The sequence below is a fragment of the Phalacrocorax carbo genome, chromosome 1, assembly GCF_963921805.1.
Source record: "Phalacrocorax carbo chromosome 1, bPhaCar2.1, whole genome shotgun sequence".
Lineage (NCBI taxonomy): Eukaryota > Metazoa > Chordata > Aves > Suliformes > Phalacrocoracidae > Phalacrocorax > Phalacrocorax carbo.
In genome coordinates this window covers 40540509-40560162 of record NC_087513.1, presented here as the reverse complement: position 1 = coordinate 40560162, position 19654 = coordinate 40540509, and the positions used below count along the sequence as shown (strand labels likewise).

The 19654-nt window shown below is 40.6% G+C and overlaps 1 protein-coding gene across 1 annotated transcript; it reads left to right on the top strand.

Moving 5' to 3' along the window:
• The first annotated feature begins 281 nt into the window (after positions 1 to 281).
• TSPAN8 (tetraspanin 8) lies at positions 282 to 15818 on the top strand. The gene is made up of 8 exons (XM_064456812.1): positions 282 to 560; positions 5228 to 5290; positions 7999 to 8127; positions 8764 to 8838; positions 8922 to 9029; positions 10715 to 10864; positions 12887 to 12970; positions 15527 to 15818. Exons 1-8 carry the CDS (start codon positions 501 to 503, stop codon positions 15578 to 15580), a joined length of 723 nt encoding a protein of 240 aa, XP_064312882.1. The 5' UTR covers positions 282 to 500; the 3' UTR covers positions 15581 to 15818.
• Positions 15819 to 19654: the final 3836 nt, after the last annotated feature.

Genomic DNA, 19654 nt, shown 5'->3' with positions numbered 1-19654 from the left:
GCTGAACATCTGGAGTGGGAGGGTGAACATGACCGAATAGATGTGGGCAATGAAAGAGTAAGCCCTGTAACTTAAAAGCATTAAGAAATACAATAATTTCCACCTCTTAAAAGGTCTGTAAAATGTTTTTATGCTCACTTCAGTTTCACTTGAAACTATGACTTTCGCTGTTTCATCTATTTACTTTTGAGGAGTAGGACAAGACTAGCAGGACTGTAGAAAAGTACAAAACACAAAGACGCAGTAGGAGTCTGGAGACTCAGTGATAACACACCTGGTAGTGTATCCCAGTGCCCTGGTTAAATATTTACCTCTGGTATAGGAACTATTTAAATAATTGTTGATGCCTTGGTCACAATTTTTGCTTTCAGTAGCAGAGTACGGTGTATTTGACGTGGTTTGAGTGGTTTTCTGAAAACACAGGAACAACTTTTATATCAGGGTTAAACTCCTAGGAAAGCTTCTTTTGCAGTGCTCGTTTTTGTCTCAGCTTGTTGAAAATGGCGGGTGTAAGTAGCTGCATGAAGTACTCCATGTTCATCTTCAACTTCTTATTTTGGGTAAGTTCGTGTTTAAATTTTTATTAGCGATGCATGAAATGTGTTCAACATTATCTGAATGCTGTAGTAGAAGGAACTATAAAGAAAATAGAGCATAAGTGGAACCAGAGTATGATTCTAAATCAGGGAGGGAAGAATATGTTTAACTTTTGCCCTTCCCTTTGTCTTTTTCCTTCAAAATAGCTTTCCCTCTGCTTTCAAAAGTAGACCAGTAGAGTCTGTTTCCCTGCCCATATTGTGCTTCTCATATCAAGGGACACCACTCATTTCAGTCAGAAGATAACAGACTGTCCACTTACAATGTATTGTGCTCTTGCTTTTATTGTCTGCTGCTTGCATCCAAACGGCATAATCCTGAAAATGTAGTAGCAACAAGATACGGAAAATTCACTTGTATTTTTAGCCTTCTAATTGCTAAATGGTTTTCATATCCTTCCTTGTGGTTCTTTGCTTTACGTTCAGTGTCATAATTAGTTTCTGATGGTGGACAGTAAACGTTTGTAAAATGGTGTGGGCTGGCAGTACTTCCAATAGCTTCATCACAGCAGGCAGGTTTCTGGGTATGGTTTGAACCATATTTGTCTACTTATCACATCTCAGCTGGTTTGCAAGAATTTCAGGTCCTGGAAGCTCTGGAAAGGTTTGATTTAAAGAACATTTCTGTCATGGTTCAACCTCGCTGTCAGCTTTCCTGACAGAATTTTGTCAGGTTCACCAGAGGTTCACTGAAACCAGAAGTGGAACTACTAGCCACATTATGTGCTTTGCCTCAAGGGATTTTTGTCAAGTGAAAAGGTGATACCATTCAAAAGAGACCACAAACAGTAGTCTTGGAAAATTTGTGGCTAGCCAAAATTAGAACAATTAGCAAAACTGATTGCTTGTGGACCTCACAAAGAAATTCCTAACAGGCTAGCAATGGCTTGGACTTCCTCCCCCCTCTTCCTCCACCTCCGTCAAGGCAGATTGAAGATATTTGACATCTGCATTGAAGTTTTTCTGCAACAGTACTTAAAAGCATCCATAAGTTTCTGACTTGGAATTCCTACCCCTCAGGAAGTTTTCCCTGTTCACATTCATCTGTATTTACTGTAAGCTAAAACATAGGCAAATGTTTCAGACTAGCATTAGAAAATCTCCAAACTACTTCTGGAACAAACATGTGAATTTGTTCCAGAAGTCCCCATGCCCCATGCCCAAGCCTTCAGGGACAGCATGGGTTTCCTAGGAAAAAAACACAGGATGAAATCCTGGGGGAGTCTTGAAAGCTCAGGAAACAAGCAGGTGTGGAACAAACTTCCCAAACCTATCTTTATGCCAAAGGTAGGAAAATCTGTCCTCTAGTCTAGGGAAGAATATACTGAGAGCATTTGGTGTGCAATGTGGCTGTCTGGATGGGACAGGGGAAGACAGGAATGCAGCTATAGTTACTTATTTTAAAGGAAGTGGTTTAGTACTATCAAGACAGGGAAGAACAGACATGGTGCAAACAGGAATATGGGCCAACAGAGTACAATGAAGCTGAATTATTTGATTCACATTCCTTTCTCTAATTCCCGGAAATCATTAAATTGCTGTAGTAAAGCCCAGGGAACAGTGATGTCTTTACAGCCACTGGTCCCACAGCTGCTCTCACTGGTGCACAAGGCAGTTGGCAAATGGAAAATTGAACCAATACTGGGAAATGAAGGTGACTTTAACCTTAACTAGATAAGCGCAGCAGCTGCATATTTACCTGGTGTCCTTTCGTTTTAAACCCTTTGCAATCTCTCATGGGATTCGGGAATGAGCTCTGGATGACTACATGACATGTGCCCCTTGGGAATCTACAACTCCATGAGCCCCACGCTGGGCTCCAGTGTGTCCGTAGAGTTTTGCATCCTCTCAGTTTGCTGAAAGAAAGCTGGGCATGGGCTTTTGAAGACCTGTGGGTTTGAGGTGACAGCCTATCTGGAGCTTTTAACAGTCCTTAAGTTAATCCTTAAGTCAGTTTTGTGCATTAAACCTGACACGTATGTCAGATTTTATCTCTTTCCTTTCTTCAGAGTTTGCAGTAGAGCCAGTCTCACCTGCTGCCCTCATTCCGTCAGCTTCTGCTACTCCACATCATGCAAGATTGTAGAATTACCATTTTTTTGCACTAAATATTGCCTCTGATTTTTTGAGGCAACCCACTTAGGACAGCAATCCTTGATCAGTTGTTGGCACTAGGCTTGCTATCCTATGAACAACCAAAGTGGCCCCTTCCCCATACCTTACATCTGAACATCTCGATCCCTGAAAGTAGCAACACAAACTTCACAGGTATGGTGAGCCATAGACAGCATTATCTGTAGGGCCTTCCTAGCACTGTTAATTTCAGGTATCTCAAGGAAGTATTCCAGTCAATTGTTTCCTGAACAGGAGCAGCCTTGTAGAAAGCTCCTCCTGATACCCTTAAACTGGTTGCTTAAAAAGTGTGCGCCAGTGAAGGGAATTTCACATAAGTTTGGTATTCCCTTGTTTCCCTTGTCTGAGAAGTGCAGAGTCTTGATATACTGCTTGTCCAGGCAGGCTCATCTGAGGCAATATTAATTTAACTAGGCTGTATTTCTTCATCACACCAAGACTGAAGGGCTTGAGAAGAGAAGGACCGACTAAATTTGAGGGACAACAGTCCTATTTTTGGTCAGTTTATGAGACCATGATGAGGTGCAACTACGATAGGCATCTTGTTTGGGAAAATGGGTGAGGACCTTTTCAAAGAAAATCTTTTTATTCCACTGGAAAATACTGGTTCATTAAAAGTGAAATTTCCTGAAATGAAAGTTTCTTTAGTCAAAACTTTATTTTAAGACAACTTAATAATTAGGATGAAGTATTCCAGCCAACTTGAAATGTTCAGCTTGGACTCTTTGGGAACAGACCATTTTGATTTGCTATTTCAAAGCTTTTCTTTGTGTGTTCTTGTACACTTTGTGTAGTATGAAATTAAACAAAACCAAAACATTCTGATTTTACTGAAATGGAGCATTTTTATCAGCCTAAACTGACTTTGTTTTTTATAATTCAGGTATATACACATTACTAAATTTTTTTATTTATAAATGATGTTTCTTTTTTGAATGGAGGAAATAAATATTGTAGCATTCCCATCTGATTGGTAAGTTCTTGTACATTCAGCTATATTTACTTCTACTACTGTGCTGTATTTTTATGGGAGGTCCTATGTAACAAATAAGGCTGTGGGCCAAATTCTGTTTGGATTTGTAGCAATAGCTGCTTCAGTGGAAATTTTCACATTAGCGAGCCCATGTTGTCTGGTGCATAGCCACATGGCTCACGTAGTGCTGCTGAACAAGACCCAAATATAGAGTCATGTGATACCATCAGTTTCTAGGCAGATTCAGTGGGATACAGAAGGTTTCAGTGGGGAGTTCTAGTTAAATTTGATAACATGATATAGCTGTCATCGATTGTACAACTTTCCTTTTCATGTTTAAAATGTACTTATAGGAGCTTTGCTTAGAGCAGGAAAATGTGTGGTACTCATGTCTGAGTGCTGGCTCTGTTCCATATTAAATAATCTGCTAAAGTCGTTATGGTCTTTGATGCTGAATATTATATGAAAGCTTTTGCAGGGAAAGTATTTTTTAAGAAAAATTATCTAAAACATACAAAAATAGCTCTTGCAATTTTAAGAGGTTAAGAATAGTCCCAGTCTTCATGGGAAGCTCATAACAGCATTTCAGGGCCATTTATGGCTTGAGTATTCATGACATAATGGAAGGTAAGTCTAAACCTGACTAGTCTCTGATCCTCAGTGGTCTCTCTTTCCTACCAGTCGTCTCAGTAGGCACAACCCTTACACCTGATTAGCCTCTTAATTGCCTGTCTCCAACACTTAATAAAGAGAAATTCTGTGTAAGAACCATCATGGACAAGGTTAGGAATAGAGTGACTGGTGCATAGTGGAACAGTACCTCAACGATCAACGAAACAGGAGCACAACTAGTGATTAAGGAATGTATCTGGACCTGGGATTTATCTCCCCCGCCTTCAGCATTTTAAAGCAAGTCATCCCACGCTAACTTTCACATGTACAGGACTGAGTATATAAAAATATAATTAAAATAATAACTATAGGCATTTTATAGGAGAAATACTCTAAGGATCGGAGATGGCCAGATATTGTAGCAATAGAAACATCAGACTTTATTTAGAACTTTTCCTGATAGTTGTACCATGAAGAATATGTCTCTAGATATGTCTTGAATAATTCTAGAAGCAAAATTTATACAAACATCCCTTATCAAATCTCTTGTGTTTCCATTACACAAGAAACAACATTCTTTACAGACATTTTATATACATACAATAGCAATTTATAGTCCTTTCTCATCTGACAGAATTTCTGTGTGCTTCCCAACCACATGTATAAATCATCAAGGAAATGTGGAGTCCTCTGAGGTAGAAACATCAGGGATTTGGTGCATAACTGAAGATTTAACTACCCTTATGAAGTTTCCTGGCTATGAATCAATATTCTATGCTCCAGCAATTCACGTTTCTTTCACTTTGCCAAACAAATGATTTCAGAATTTTGGCCAGCATCTGGTGCAATTTGGATGCTGAATGTTAATGTAAAATTGCTGACCTTTCTAAATATTCTTTATTTTCTCCTTCAGGTGTGTGGTTCCATTATTTTGGGAGTCTCTATATGGATACGTGTTAGCAAAGACGTTCAGCAGGTAAATGTATGCAGTCATTCCAGAAACATGTAAAATGTGCAAGTCATTTCCTATCTTCATTTCGGTAAATTTGTTATGTTTTTGTTGTGGTCATTTGTGTGGGCAAAGATTAATGCATTTTATGATGTTTAAGATTAAACAAGGTGGTGCGGGTAGTCAGATAAAGTGATCGACATAAGCACAGACATGTAACTACAAGAAGTATCCTCTAGTGTTATTAATGCAGGTTCCTGCAGATGCACACTGATTCCTGCTGGAAAACATGTGTCTCTCTCTCCTCTAATGAAAATTAATGATGGTTTTGGTATCGATTTCAGTGTTAGAGAGAATAACGAGGAGCCATGTGGCTCCTAGACTTTTCAGTGTCTTTCCCTATTAGAATAGTATAGCCATACATATACGTAGGGTTACTTCCATATGTTTGTAGGGAATATTTTTACCTTTCTTACTGTCTTCAATAACACAATTCTTACTTCCCCAGTAACTGAAACTTTGAAAGGGAGCAAGGATTTTTCCCTTCTATTTTCAGTGGCTCTTTAAAAACACCTTATCCTTTTTCCCCTCATATTTGTATAGAAAGAGTTTTAGAGACCCAAAAATCTTTACTTAGGATTAAAATGTCCTAACAGCCCTTCTGGAGGGGTGAAGTAAGTCCCGGAGTTCCCGTCCGGGATTTTATCTGGGTTATTAAATTAGTTCAGACTTTATGACTTTCCTTTTCTGCATAGCTAGGGAAAATACAATTTTGAGGAGCCCTTGGTCTTGCAGACATGCAGCAGAGGCTGGTCCTGTTGGTGCAAAGGGCCTTTGGCCCTGTGGGCCCTGCCGACCTTTTGCCAAGTGTACTTCCAGTGGCATTGGCCTCTGACTCACAGCACGTTTTCCACAGCCCGTGAGAGAAGCTGATTTCACAGCTCGTGGATACTTCTCCGAAAGGCATTGTGCAATCTTTGTATGTTGGTGCTTTGTTATACTAACAGGAAGAACAATCTGACTCTAAGGTTTAAGCAGTATATTTCTTGTGAATTTTTGCCATACAAATGTAAATTAAGTTGAAAATTTAATTTGCATACTTCTTTTTCCAAAAAGGCTTTCTGGCCATAGAAGTGAAAAAATGTCCAGGTGTGACATGGAAGCATTTTTTTTTTTCAGCTTTCAGATTGAGCCTTTAGCATAGATTAAGTTGCAAGTCTTCAGATCACTCCTCTGCTGTTCTACTGCAGTCCGTTAGTTAAGAACAGTAATATTTAAATCAGTATTTCCCATTTGGAAATGAAAAGATGGTGGAGATAAGAAGATAGCTTTATATCTTTCCTGCCATTTGGCTGATGACACTGTTGCCCTTAGCCAGTCCCAGATGTCTCATGTCTGGCAGAGGTTGGATGCAACAGAACTCAGTTCATCATGACATTGCCCCATGGGGTAAATTAGGTCATGGTGGAGAGCTTTGCTGCTCTCGGCTGTGAGAGAGGACAAAGGACAACTTTCACTCCTCAAACAACATTTTACGAGAAGCTAAAATCGCCATACTTGCTAATCGGCCACCTACAGTGTGGTGGTTCAGATGGTACAATGGAGCTTGGAAAAACATAACCACTGTTATCGTTTCTCATTTTTTTGAGAGTTTCCTATTCAGAAAAGTATACTTAAGTGTGTCCCAAACTGGTTTCCTGAAGTGACCCTTAGTACTCCCCCAAAACCGTGAATTAAGAATAGGCACCAAAATGGAAAGCTTTTTCTCACATTTTTGCCTCTAGGCAGGCAAAGTTCCCATTCAAAACCAATGTATGTGTTTTGCCTGAGCAATAATTGAAAAGACCATAAGGATTTGGCTGTAGATGAATAGAGCTTTCTAAGAATAAATAACAGGAGGTTCAGTCCAACTTGGAAGGGGAAAGAACAACACATTCTTCAAATTATACTTGTCTATATACCTTTGCAATTTCCATCAGAAGATGAATGTGACAACTTCCAGACATTTTTGCTAATCTTGGCACCAACCACACTGGAAAATGTTCTTTGAACATTTTTTCTCTATTTTGGCCTTTGGCCTTAGTCAGTCCTGTGGGAACTGAATAATTTGATATTTAATAATATTGAGGTATATGAATTGTTTAGTTGAATGTCCCGCACATCAAAATACAGTCCTCTTCTCTGAGGGTAATATTAGAGATCATGCCTAAAAAAAAAAAAAAAAAAGAAAAAGAAAGCTGCTTTGGAAAATACATCTACCTATTTGTCTAGTATATCCAGCATCACTCTGAGAAGTGTTCTCCCAGGAACAGCCTCAGAGTATGTTCCTGGCCTTCTAATGACAAAACAAGGTTTCGTTTCTTTAACATTTGGTCAATGTAGGAGGATTTTTAAGATGACCAGTTTTTCTACTTTCAGTGAAAAGCAAAGATTCATCGATTGAAAACTAACCAAAAACCACTTTAAAGACAAGAGATCTTTATTTATTCTGTAAGGTTGGCTTTCATCTTGTGCAGAGACAGAGACTATGAAAAGCCAGGTTCCACTGAGCTCCCCAACAAAACATTTAAGAAGGGAGCACTAGAAGTTTGTTTATTTATGGATCAGAATTCCTCCATGGTTGCTAATCAGTATATTTACCAGTTATGAAGTAATTCTCATGTTTTGGGGGATACAGATATTTTTAGGACAAGCTTCTTGTAGCTGAAAAAAATTTTTTTTCCTTCTCTTTCCAGAAGCTGGAGATAGACAGCAGCCTGTTTGCAGGGGTTGATCTGCTGATAGCTGTGGGCTCCATCATTATGGTCCTTGGGTTTCTGGGGTGCTGCGGTGCCATAAAGGAGAGCCAGTGCATGTTGCTGTTGGTAGGAAAGAAAAACGTTTGGCTACCTTTAACAGACCACAGCTACATTTGATGGATAAAGTCCTTGCAGGCTGTATCACATGAGGATGAGTGCCTTTTTGCTTAACCAAATGCTTGATTATGATCATGTGTTTTCATTGCTTACCTTGTGCTTGAGCCCCTTCTGAATTCTAGTGCAGAAAAAATGATGGGAGGTCTCATCAACAAGAAGACAGGGTCCAGCGAGCCCCAAGCATGTCACTAGCTTTTTTTCCATTCAGCCATCACCAAAGTTCCCTCCACCAATCCTCCCCTGCTACCTATCCCATTTAACATCATAAATTCCCAGTTGCTCCCTTTGCTGGTTCTCCTAGGACATCCTCCCTGTCCTCCTGCCCAATGGCTCTCACCTACACACTGCCCATCATGCCACTACTCTGGTGTGCACCTTGTTTTGATCACCAGCTGAGCATGCTCTGTCATTAGCACCCCATTTTCCCATTGCCAAAGAAGGAATAACTGGAGTAGCTCTGACTGGAACTTCAGTTCCTTTTACCTACATGGATATTCAAGCAGGTGAAAGCTTAACATTCACTTAGGAGAAATTATATAATTTTGGTCAAAGGTACTATATTTTTCTCTTTTGGTTTCTTCCTAGTTTTTTATTGGGCTGCTTCTGATCCTGATCCTTCAGGTCACAGCAGGTATTCTAGGAGCAGTGTACAGATCTCAGGTACAGTATTATTCTGCCTTTTAATTGATGTCTTCCCAGAGTTTTGTTTCTTCTCTGAAAACTAAAAATATTTGCACTTGCAGATTGAAACATCTGTTAACAAGACTCTTCTGGAGAATGTGAATACATTGCAAAGTTCTGCAGAAGAATCAAAAGTGTTTCAAGAGAAGTTCCAGAAGTTTGAGACCATGGTAATGAAAGTGAATCCAAGGGCAGGGGTTGTTGCTATCTGTTCCATCTCTAATATTTGTCTACGCTTCATTTTATGGCTACTGTGCCATAGATTCAAATTTCATTCCCTGGGGATGGGGAAGTGACTTAAATGCAAGTTAAAACACTACGCAAGAGGCTTCTGCTCTCTTGATATGACATGGGCTTTCTGTGATGATTTCTTTGTGCAATAGTGTTTATAAGAGCAATGGAGCAAGGATACGCAGCATGCAAGAGAGACTGACAGTTAGCTAAGCTCTTTCATGAGAAGGTTGCCTGTTCCTTTGTTACAGCTTTCCCTTTTGAAGGGACATTGCTCCTTCACTGTATCTGAGCTAAGAACTATCCAGTACTGTTAAGGCAAGATTACCCCAGGGAGAAGGAAAACTCCAGGAGTGTATTTAATTTGAAATATCCTATGAGGTCATTAAATGCCATACTTTACTCTGTAAGAAGGAGGAAGGAAATATAAAAGGGAGGTTTGTTTTCACTGTGCTTACACCTGTCCTGGCTTCCCCCACCTGCAGGACCCCACAAGGTGGACACTCAGTGCCAGCTTGCTCCTGGGTGTCACACAGAGCATACCCTTGAATCTCACTGATATCACTGGTGGTGATATCACTGCTGTCCCTCCCACTAGGTACCTGTGTCTATAAATTGACAGAATGCCTGCTGTTGGGTTTTTTTTAAGTCCTTAGTGTGTAATGACTTTGATGGGTAGGCTTAAAGAATTCCTATTTTTTTAAAGGCTGGTGGTGTGAAAGAAAAGGAAGCGAGAAACAATATTTGGGTGGCTTATATTACTTCCATTTCTTCCCCATTCCACCCTAGCCCTCTGCTTCTGAGCCAGCTTATTTCTTCTGATATAATAAGCAGCTCCCTGGAGAGATGATTGAAGGGTGAGCAAAATGAAAAAATCCCATAATTACTGTATTAATTTTTAAATAGACCAGGATTGCTTTATTATGTCCCACAGCCTTTACTTTTATACAAAATTATGTGAACATTTCCAGCTGCTTTTTAAAACAGGGAGGACCTCAAACCCAAGTCTGCACCCCTGAGCTTTAGTGGCTTGAATAAAATGGAACATGAAGTGAAACTGCACCTGGTTTAGGTTTCACAAACCCCAAATGGAACCCTGGCCTCCTCGTCCATTTCTAATTTAAAGAGCTAACCATCATTCAAGGCATTTCTTTTTCTAGATTTCAAAGTTTTATGTGCCTGAATTTTACATTTTCAGCCTGGTTTTTCAATATGTGAAATGTGGATATTACTGAGCTGTTACTTACCTCTGCAAGTATAACCTGCAGAAAGAAGACTTGATTCTCAAAAAATACTATACTGAGCATCGTTCCATGTTCCAATTCCACTGACAGTTACTAAATTTATAGTATGTTAATGTCTTCTGAGCACTGTATACTGAAAATCTGCACTTTTTTTCTTTTTCTTTTTCTTTTTTTTTTTTTTGTTAACTTGTTCACTTACATTCTTATAACCGGTATGGAAATGTAAAGGGTGTTTGAGACATACTAGTTTGGGACAACTTCCACATGGGAAAAGATGAGAGGAAATTTTTCCTTCGTTGTTCTCACCTCCCTCGCCTACTTTCCTCAAACTGCAAATCACCACTTTTTTCTTAATCAACCCATTTCCTCCCATCTTGCAGAACAAGTGCTGTGGTTTGTTGAATGGACCTGCAGACTGGGGAAAAAATTTTCATACTGTTTTTGGTAGCAGTAAAGTCTGTACGTGTGAACTAGGGGATGAATCAGCAGACCTCTGCAGCTTCTTTCAAGGCAGATACGTTTATAAAAGGGTAAGAAAAAATATAATTGCACTCTTCTTTCCAACAGGAGGTTTTTAACCCAAGGTTGTCTTTGGTGACTGGTATAGTCAGCAGTTCTGTATCTTTCCAAAAAGACAAGTTTTGCTTTTCATTCATTAGCCAGAATTGCCCCTCTGCCACCTGTTATGAAATTACTGTGCATACATGAAATATGCTGCTGTTTCCTCTTGCTAGGATGCCTTCATTTTATCTGTGCAGTGCAGTACCCTTAGGACCTCAGCAGTCTGCATGGTTACTATGGGTGAAAACTATTATGGCTTTGGGGTCAGGGTATGCTTCTAGGTCAGAGCAGCACATCAGCTACCCTTTGGTTCTTATTTCTTCCTCAGAAGCTTATGTTCCCACCCAGACTCATTCTGGTGGTAGACATGTTGACTCAGAGGCTAAAGGATATTGAAAAACGAACACATCAAATGCAAGACCTTTGGGGTTTTATAGACCTTTAATAAAAAAACGCACGCTCGTTTTGCAGAATCTGCTGGAAAGAAACCTTACATGTTGTAGGCTTCATGGCAGCATACTCAAAGTGTAATTTCCTACAACTACAGCCTTTTGAAAAACTTGTGGCAGTTAAGCATACTCAAAAAGTGGTAGGTGGGCAGCAGAGATCTCAGCTATTTAATTTCAGGATTTATCTGTCTCCTTATATGGAAATTTGGACTCCACACATACAAAGAAAAATATGAAGAAAAAGCTGAGAACTAGCACAAAATAGCTGCATTTTTAGAATGCTGGTGGTACAAAGTTTGCCAATCTGCACCTAGCAGATTATAGCAAATGTCCAAATCTGGTTGTATACTTTTCTAAATGCATAGCTCCTTACCAGGTCCTGCCTGAGCACTAATTTCCCCCCTGTGTAGTCCCACAGAAGCAAATACTGTTTTAAAGCAAGGGAACAGTCTGGTTAAGTAAAGGATGCCAGAACCCAATCTGGAAATAAGATGTATACAAAGAGGGTGTTTTGGCCACATTTTAATGCCTTTTTGGCCTCAGGCAAACCCTCAAAGGACACATGAGAAGCCATCAGTGAAATTACTGCAGGTGCAAGATATCACTCTCATGAACACACAGATTTCATGGTGGTGTTAGATGCTATTAAGACATTCAACTCTTGTGATTCAGGAAAAAAGATTTGAAATTCAGTGCAGTTCTGAGTCAGCTTAAATGAGAGGATTTTTAGCAGGACTAGAAGGAGAAGACTCATGTGTTTACTGTGAGGGAGGAAATATGGTGAAAGAATATAACTATATATGGGGAGAAGGCAGTTGTAGTGTTGGAACAGTACTGTAGTTTTGATGGATTTAAGTCGTACTTGGCTTTCCCTACGGTTTGCAAAAGGAGTATTGTGAATGCCTGGAGAAGATGTAGTCGTTATAAGAACAGATGTATGCATTTAATAAAAAGGAGAGTAGCTCTTCTTAGAACTTTAGATATGATCACTCTCTTCCTCCCAGCCCCAGCCTAAGACCACCAAACATTTGTCAAAATTAATATTTAAGCTAGGTTTTATTTTCAAATTTTGATAGCTGAGCCCAATTCTAATATAGGCTTTTAAGTTTGAAATCCAAAGATCAGATTAGTGGGAAACTGAAGTCGTCTTTCTGATCTGGTCATTGCTGCATTGGCTCTTTCCTAGCAGCGAATGATTATCAAGTAAAAGTAAGAATAAATGCTTCTCTTTTTTTTTTGTCAACTGAAAATCATGTGACCATTAGGCATTACTGCTGCATGTCTTCATTTGAAATTGTACCATTTTATGATCAGCTACTAGATTCATCTTCATATTTGGGAAGGTAAAGGCTAGATATCTTTCTCAGAACACAAGATACATATAGCTGTGTTCCTTGTTAGCAATAAGCCAGAGTAAATTCAAATAGCTTTTCTTTAACAGAGAGAGAGAGGAGCTATTTTAGAGGATGCATTCTTAATAACCTTAATAACCTTAGGATAATATTGCTTACCTATAATTAATCATTTTGACTTACTTTTCAGCCTTGTGGAGGTGTGGTTATCGAATACCTTAAAGACCATCTGCTCATAATTATGGGGATTGCCTTTGGACTGGCCGTTATTGAGGTACCAGTATACACCATTAAAATATTTAGTAGCTGACAAGTAATATGTCCTACTTAGAAATACATTGGGAATGGGATTAAAACACCTGGTTTGCTCAGTTAATAGACAAGGGAAAACCACCGCTCACCTTAGCTATAATCTTACTGTTCTTTCATATAAACCATATATGGCTGCTAGGCTGAGAACTTCAGGTGGGATCAGACCACCCTGTATAAGTGTATCACATGGCACTTTTTCTGCAAAGGTTTGTCAGTCCTGGAGGCAGGCTGTGCCTTGACAGTGAGCCCTGTGGACAGCAGGGTGTGTGGATACCCAGCCCCAGGAAAACATGAGGCAGAATAGCTGGTCTTTTCCTTCTCTTTCTCTCCCATGCTTGAGGAAAAAAGTAATCTCATAAGAAAACTTAGCCCCTAAACTGCATATTCTTATCATGGAGAAATAATTATATAAAATGATCACTCCAAGGGTATAATTTAGCCATCAAGATGGTGTGTGAATGTGCCTGAGTGCACACCTGTGCTGCTCCATATATTCCTGTGTGTAAAAAAGCAGAGTATGTGAGCTCTTTATTTTAATTGCTTCATCATACACTGAAGAATAACATGCAAGATTTTCTCTGAAGAGATGAGGAAAAACAGTGAGGTTATCCAGTCAGCTACTTGATGAATGATAGGCTTTGATTAGGAGAAAATGACAAAGAAACAGGGGATTTCATCATGTTGCTTTCTTCTGTCATTTTCTTTCTTTTCACTATTCCTCTGTGGTTTCCCTCCTCCCCCACTCCCCACCGATGGATGTTTGAGGGAAAAGCAGAAATGACAAAGATTACTGTGCAGAGTTCAGTCTGTTATTCCAAGTGAAAACTTCTTAAAATCATTGGCAGAGGATTGCTTCTCGTGGTAGAAGAGTGGGCAAGAGCCCCAAATCAAAAATACATTTCCAGGAAAATAATAGTAAGCAGGGAAGAGTTACACAGCTGCAACACTGGGAGAGGATGGGCCACTAACTTCTGAGATGGCACAGGCTTTGTCTCATTTAAGGCGCTATATGTGGGGGTCAGGTCTCTTACCTATATATATACTTCGGGGAGAAAAATAGGTGAAAGCTTTTTTTGTATTAAAAGGCCTTTAAAAATATAATAGAAAAGTAAAATTGCATCTGTATCCTGAAGGTAAGTTATAAGTCACTTTGCTATAGTTACTGCAGTTACATGAGTTGTAGCCTTTAGTTCATCGACCATCATTCTTCCCTTTTCCCCAGTTGGCATTTTCTGTGGTGGCTGTCTCTCCCAATCATAAAAGGATTAGAAAACAACATGTATAAACAATATGGGCCTCAGCTGGTACAAATTGTCTGCTGGCAATTTACACTTGATAAACATTTAACCTTTCCAAAGTTATTAACGTATTATGACTTCCCAAGTAATTGCAGATCAAAGGCCACATGCTTAACCATCTCTCTGCTCTGGAAGAACACAGATAAAAAGAAGTGGACAAAGAAAGGTGCTCTTCCCTAGCATCACCCACCCTGCCTGCCCCATTGTGTCACTTGTGGGCTGTTAATGGTTTCAGCTCACCCTGTTAGTGGAAATGATGCTGAGAAGAAGGGTCCAGTTTCACTTGGGTGCAAGTGAAAATGTGGACATGATATGTCAGGGAAGGCCTGTCAGCTTATGCCAGCTGTGATTTCATCCCACCACCTTAGCCGTGCCCCTGTGTTCTGTACAGTCTCCAATATCTCTCCCTTAAATGAAGCAACCTGGTGTTCATGGCTTCATAAATGTCATTTGGGTACTTTCTACTTTTGTGAAACACCTTCACAGACTGGTTAAGTTTAAATCCAGGAGGAAGCTTTCTGATCTTCTGATCTTGCCAGCTGCCTGTCATAGGCTGTGGAATTTCACCCGGTAATTCCCACTACAGAAGGTGACCCTTCTGAATTTTGTATTTCAAGCAGTGGCTTCTTTAGTGGACTCTTTCCAACCCAAATCTCTTACTAATGAATATAAAATATCTGTGCATGATCATTTGCCACTCAAACCAATGGGGTATGTGTATAGATAGATATATGTATACACATGTATGCCTTTACACATATATTTATATAAAAGAGAGTGCAGTGGAAAAGAAGAGAGATTTTTAATGGAAACAACCCTTAGAATACACAATGGAAAGTTCCTCCAACTTTCTTAGGAAATAAAAGATTGATCTTTTTTCTGAATTTCTTGAACTTCTCAGCTCCATTGCAGCTAACAATTGCATTTGAAACCCCTGGAGTTAGAGTTCCCCATCCACAGCAGCAATACATCTTTTAAACGAATTAAAGTTTTCCATCATGTCTGCAGCCCTACCTGTGGTACATACTGATTTCATTAAAATGGTTATATTCTAGAGTCATGTTCTTTAAGAATTACATTGGAAAATATCTTCTGTGTAGCAGATTTAGCCTGTATGTAAATCCAAGACATTTGTAAACAAAATGTTCCCACTATGTATTAGTGGTATCCTGTGATTTCCAGGACTGCCAGGTAATACCAGAAATATCTTTGTTTTCCAGATTCTCGGTTTGGGGTTTTCTATGAGCCTCTACTGCCAGATCCAGAAAAAATGAAACTGTGGAAGTGTCAGAACAATATCACGAGCCAAATCAAAACCTTTTTAGATAGAGGGATATTTGGCTTGACACATTGAGATAAATATATGCATGTCCCAGGCAGCCGTTCTGATGAAAACGGCAGCCCTTGTGCATGTGGATGCTTCACAATTTGCAAAATTACCTCTTTATATTTCATAAGATTTAATTATGTGAATATGAATTTTTATTTGCAATAAACATCTTTGTTTATGTGTCCGAGGAGTTTATTTTGTCTGACAATAACATTTAAGTCATGTTGAGATTCTGAGTTCACCATGCAGTGTGTCCATGTGGGTGTTATGCCACCCGTAGCAGAGTCATGGTAAACAGCTGCAAGTGATCTTGTGGTGGCTGACTGGTCCAGGGAATGACATGTCCCTAGGCAGCTTTTTTTGTGGAGCAGGGAGTTTTCATTAAAGTGTCGCAGGTCAGTTTGACACCCAATATGGTATATATGGTCAGGGTTTTGTTACTTGTGAGAAGCGCAGGAATTAAGTTTTATCCAAATAGGAAAGCTACATTTCCCTTCTGAGATATTTAAATCAATATCCTGGCAGCTGAGATGGTCACTCTCAGGCCCAAATGATGCTTAGATTGCATATGGGAGATGGATTTATTGGCATGTGTTTTGTGAATGTGCATCAAGGGTGAAATCCAAGCCCACATGGGGGGAAAATGTACACAAAAGTCTTGCAGGTGAGACTTCACCCAGAGTGGCTAAGATGGGCAGTGGGTTCCCCAACAGCAGGTGGACAACAGAGGGCATACGGCTGGAAATGCAGCACACCTGCCTTTGGATTGATCGCTGCTTGTGAGTGCTGGGGCCATAAGGCACTGACAGCCCTAACTGTCCCAGCCCAAGCCCCTGGGGCTCCCCACACCCTGCCCACAGCCCAGGACCCCATGTCAGCCCCTTGGGGCCATTGGCCCCTGCCCCAACAATGCCACAGCAGGGCTGGTCTCTAGCTCCCCACAGCCCTGCCCTGCTTGGCCATGAGGTCCCACCAAGCTGGGCCCACCCATGGGCCCGTGTCCTGGCCTGGCCTCAGCCCACCCTCATCCTCAGGGCGGTGCCCAAAGCCCAGGACTGGGGCTGCCCCCAGTGCCCCCCAGCTGCCCTGCGCCTGGCTGGGGCAGTGGGATAGACTCACTGCTGTGTGGTGGGCATCAGCTGTTTTCACACTAGGCTGCCATCTTCATCTTTAGGACCAACTCTAAACACCTTCAGACAGCCACTACTAAGAGAAAACCACATACCATGCTCTTCTACTTTAAGACCCCTCAAGTGCCCACGACTGTCTCAAAGCACACCAAGACTGCTCCCATCTTGACAGAGCCATGCAACCGTTGCTTATAAATACATTAAAAGCTTTCCTTGAGCAGAGACCTTTGCCCATGCCTTATACTGACAGGACTGGGTTCAGGTAAAATTAATCTGCAGCAGTCACTCTTTTAAAACACATCCAGAGGAAAAGTTCCTGTCCAATCTCCTACTCTTTCCCTAGCACTCAGACTATTAGGCCAAGCAGTGAGAGCTGCTTTCGGAAATTCATGTGTCTCCCAGGAAAGTCATCTAGATACCAGACAGTTCTGGCACTTGCCTTCCCTTTGCTGAACCTCAGAAACTGTGCCAGAAGAATTCAAACTTGTTGGACAAGAGAAAAAGCATGACTCCATAACCCAGCCGTACTCACTGGATGAAGAAATGCTGGCTTCTGGTTCCTCCTCCTCCCTAGACTGTTTTTTCCTGTGCATATCTTACCCGTGATTTGTAATGCTGGGAGCTGAGCCTGAATAATTCAGATCATGGGATGGTGGCTGGATTCTTGGATTATCACTAAGAAAAAAATCGGGAGTAGAAGGGCAAAATGCAGTGAGAATTGCATCTCCCTTTTCCTTCTACTTCTTCCTATGAGAAGGAATGTTCTCTTTGTTCAAAGAATCAGATTTCCCACAGAGAGGGGTCTCAGAGCTGTGGATGCATAATGGATGGACATGAAGGGGAAATTACAGCTCACCCTTGCTACCAGAAGTAGTTAGCTTCAGGCAGCTGTAAACTTGAATATTGCTATTAGGGATTTGTCATGAACATAGACACGAGGTTGGCACAATGTACACTGGTTGGACACCAGTCTAGTCCTGTATCTACTCTGGGGAGACAGATGTAAAAAAGCAAGGCGCTCATACATGTAGATTTTGGTTGTCTACAGCCCGGTATGCTGGTTTTGGCTAGGATAGAATTGATTTTCTTCATAGCAGCTAGTATGTGGCCATGTTTTGGATTTGTGCTGGAAACAGTGTTGATAATACAGGGATGTGTTAGTTAATGTTGAGCAGTGTTTACACAGAGTCAAGGCCTGCTCTGCTCCTCCTAAGTAGGCTGGGGGTGTACAAGAAGTTGGGAGGGGTCATGGGTGGGACAGCTGACCTCAACTGACCAAAGGGATATTCCATACCATAGGATGTCATGCTCAGCAATGAAACTACGGAGAAGGTTAATGGTGGGGCTGGTGCTTGGGGATGGCTGGGCATCATTTTTTTGGTGGTGAGCAATTGTTTTCATTTGCATCACTTATTTTTCTTGGGTTTTATTTCTCTCTCTGTTGTTTTCCTTTTCATGACAAATTATTTTATTTATTTTTTATTTTTATTTTTATTTTTATTTTTATTTTTATTTTATTTCAATTATTAAGCTTTTTATCTCAACCCATGAGTTTTCTCATTTTTACCCTTCTACTTCTCTTCCCCCATTTTGCTGCGGGGGGAGTGAATGAGTGGCTGTATGGGGCCTAGTTGCCGGATGGGGATAAACCATGAGAGTCCTTTTCTGGCACAAAACATGGGGCTCAGAGTGTTCAAGATAATGAAAGATTTGATTGGAATGTGCTAGATCAAATTTATAGCTGTTCTTACTGTTTAGCTATTAATTGGCAGGCTCCTGTGCTTGCCATGAGGCTTGTTTGCCTTACTGTATATTAGAGTCTCATACTCATTAGTAGCTGCTTGTTGCTTTCACTGCTTGCTCTACTGCTGATCATCTGACTCCGCTGTGCCTGGGAACATTTCAATAACAGCAGTGGCCATGCACCTGGGCTGGCAGATGGCGGAGGCATCTCTGCAGTTTCTGTGCTGCTGTACTGGAAAGCTGGAACTCCAGTGTGAACTTGAGTCAAAGGGACTGTGACCTGTGGATGAGTCCACATGGGAGCAGGACACCCTGAAATGTCTGTGGCCACGAATAAGTCCACACCAGAGCAGGTACCTCTCAAAGTGTCTGTGGCCACGGTTAAGTCTGTGCTGCAGCAAGTATATCTCTGAAGGGATTGTGGCCCTTCCTACAGTCATGGTAGCACATAATCATAGTACTTCAACATTTCAGATACAGCCCTCAAAATATCCCCTTTTGCATCAGCGTAATGATGTATGATACAACAGACTTTTTGGTTAAATCTGTGGTGCCATTAAAATCAACAGCAAAATATTGTCTTCAGTGAGGAACTTTGACACAAGAGTTTCATCTGGAGCAAGGTGAATAGTTCCTCTGTTTATTTAGGCAATTTGCATTTATTTCCTCATGCTTTAAGGAATATAACTGAAGTTCTGTGATTATATGCTACCATGACTGTTTAAATGGGATTGAATCAATGAAGTAATTCAGAATATTATCAACTTGCTGCTGAAGTGGGTTTGCCTCTAAAATAATGTCCATTGACTTTGATGTTGCAACAACATCATTACTTGTAACGTTCTGTAGCCTCCTAAAGTTTTCTCCTCCATTTTTCAATGGAAACAGCAAAATACCAAGCATAAAACAACGAGAAATCTGTCTGAATGGGAGTCATCTGGCCATATGCAGAACGCTACAGAGTAGAAATTCACCTCATAGAATCATAGAATTACAGAATGGTTTGGGTTGGAAGGGACATTTGAAGATCATCTAGTCCAACCCTCCTGCCACACCTGAGCTACCTGTTTGGACTCCCCTTATAATCAATGAAGAGAAACAAGCACATCCAGGATTTGAGCCATCTCCTCCTACAATAAATGTCC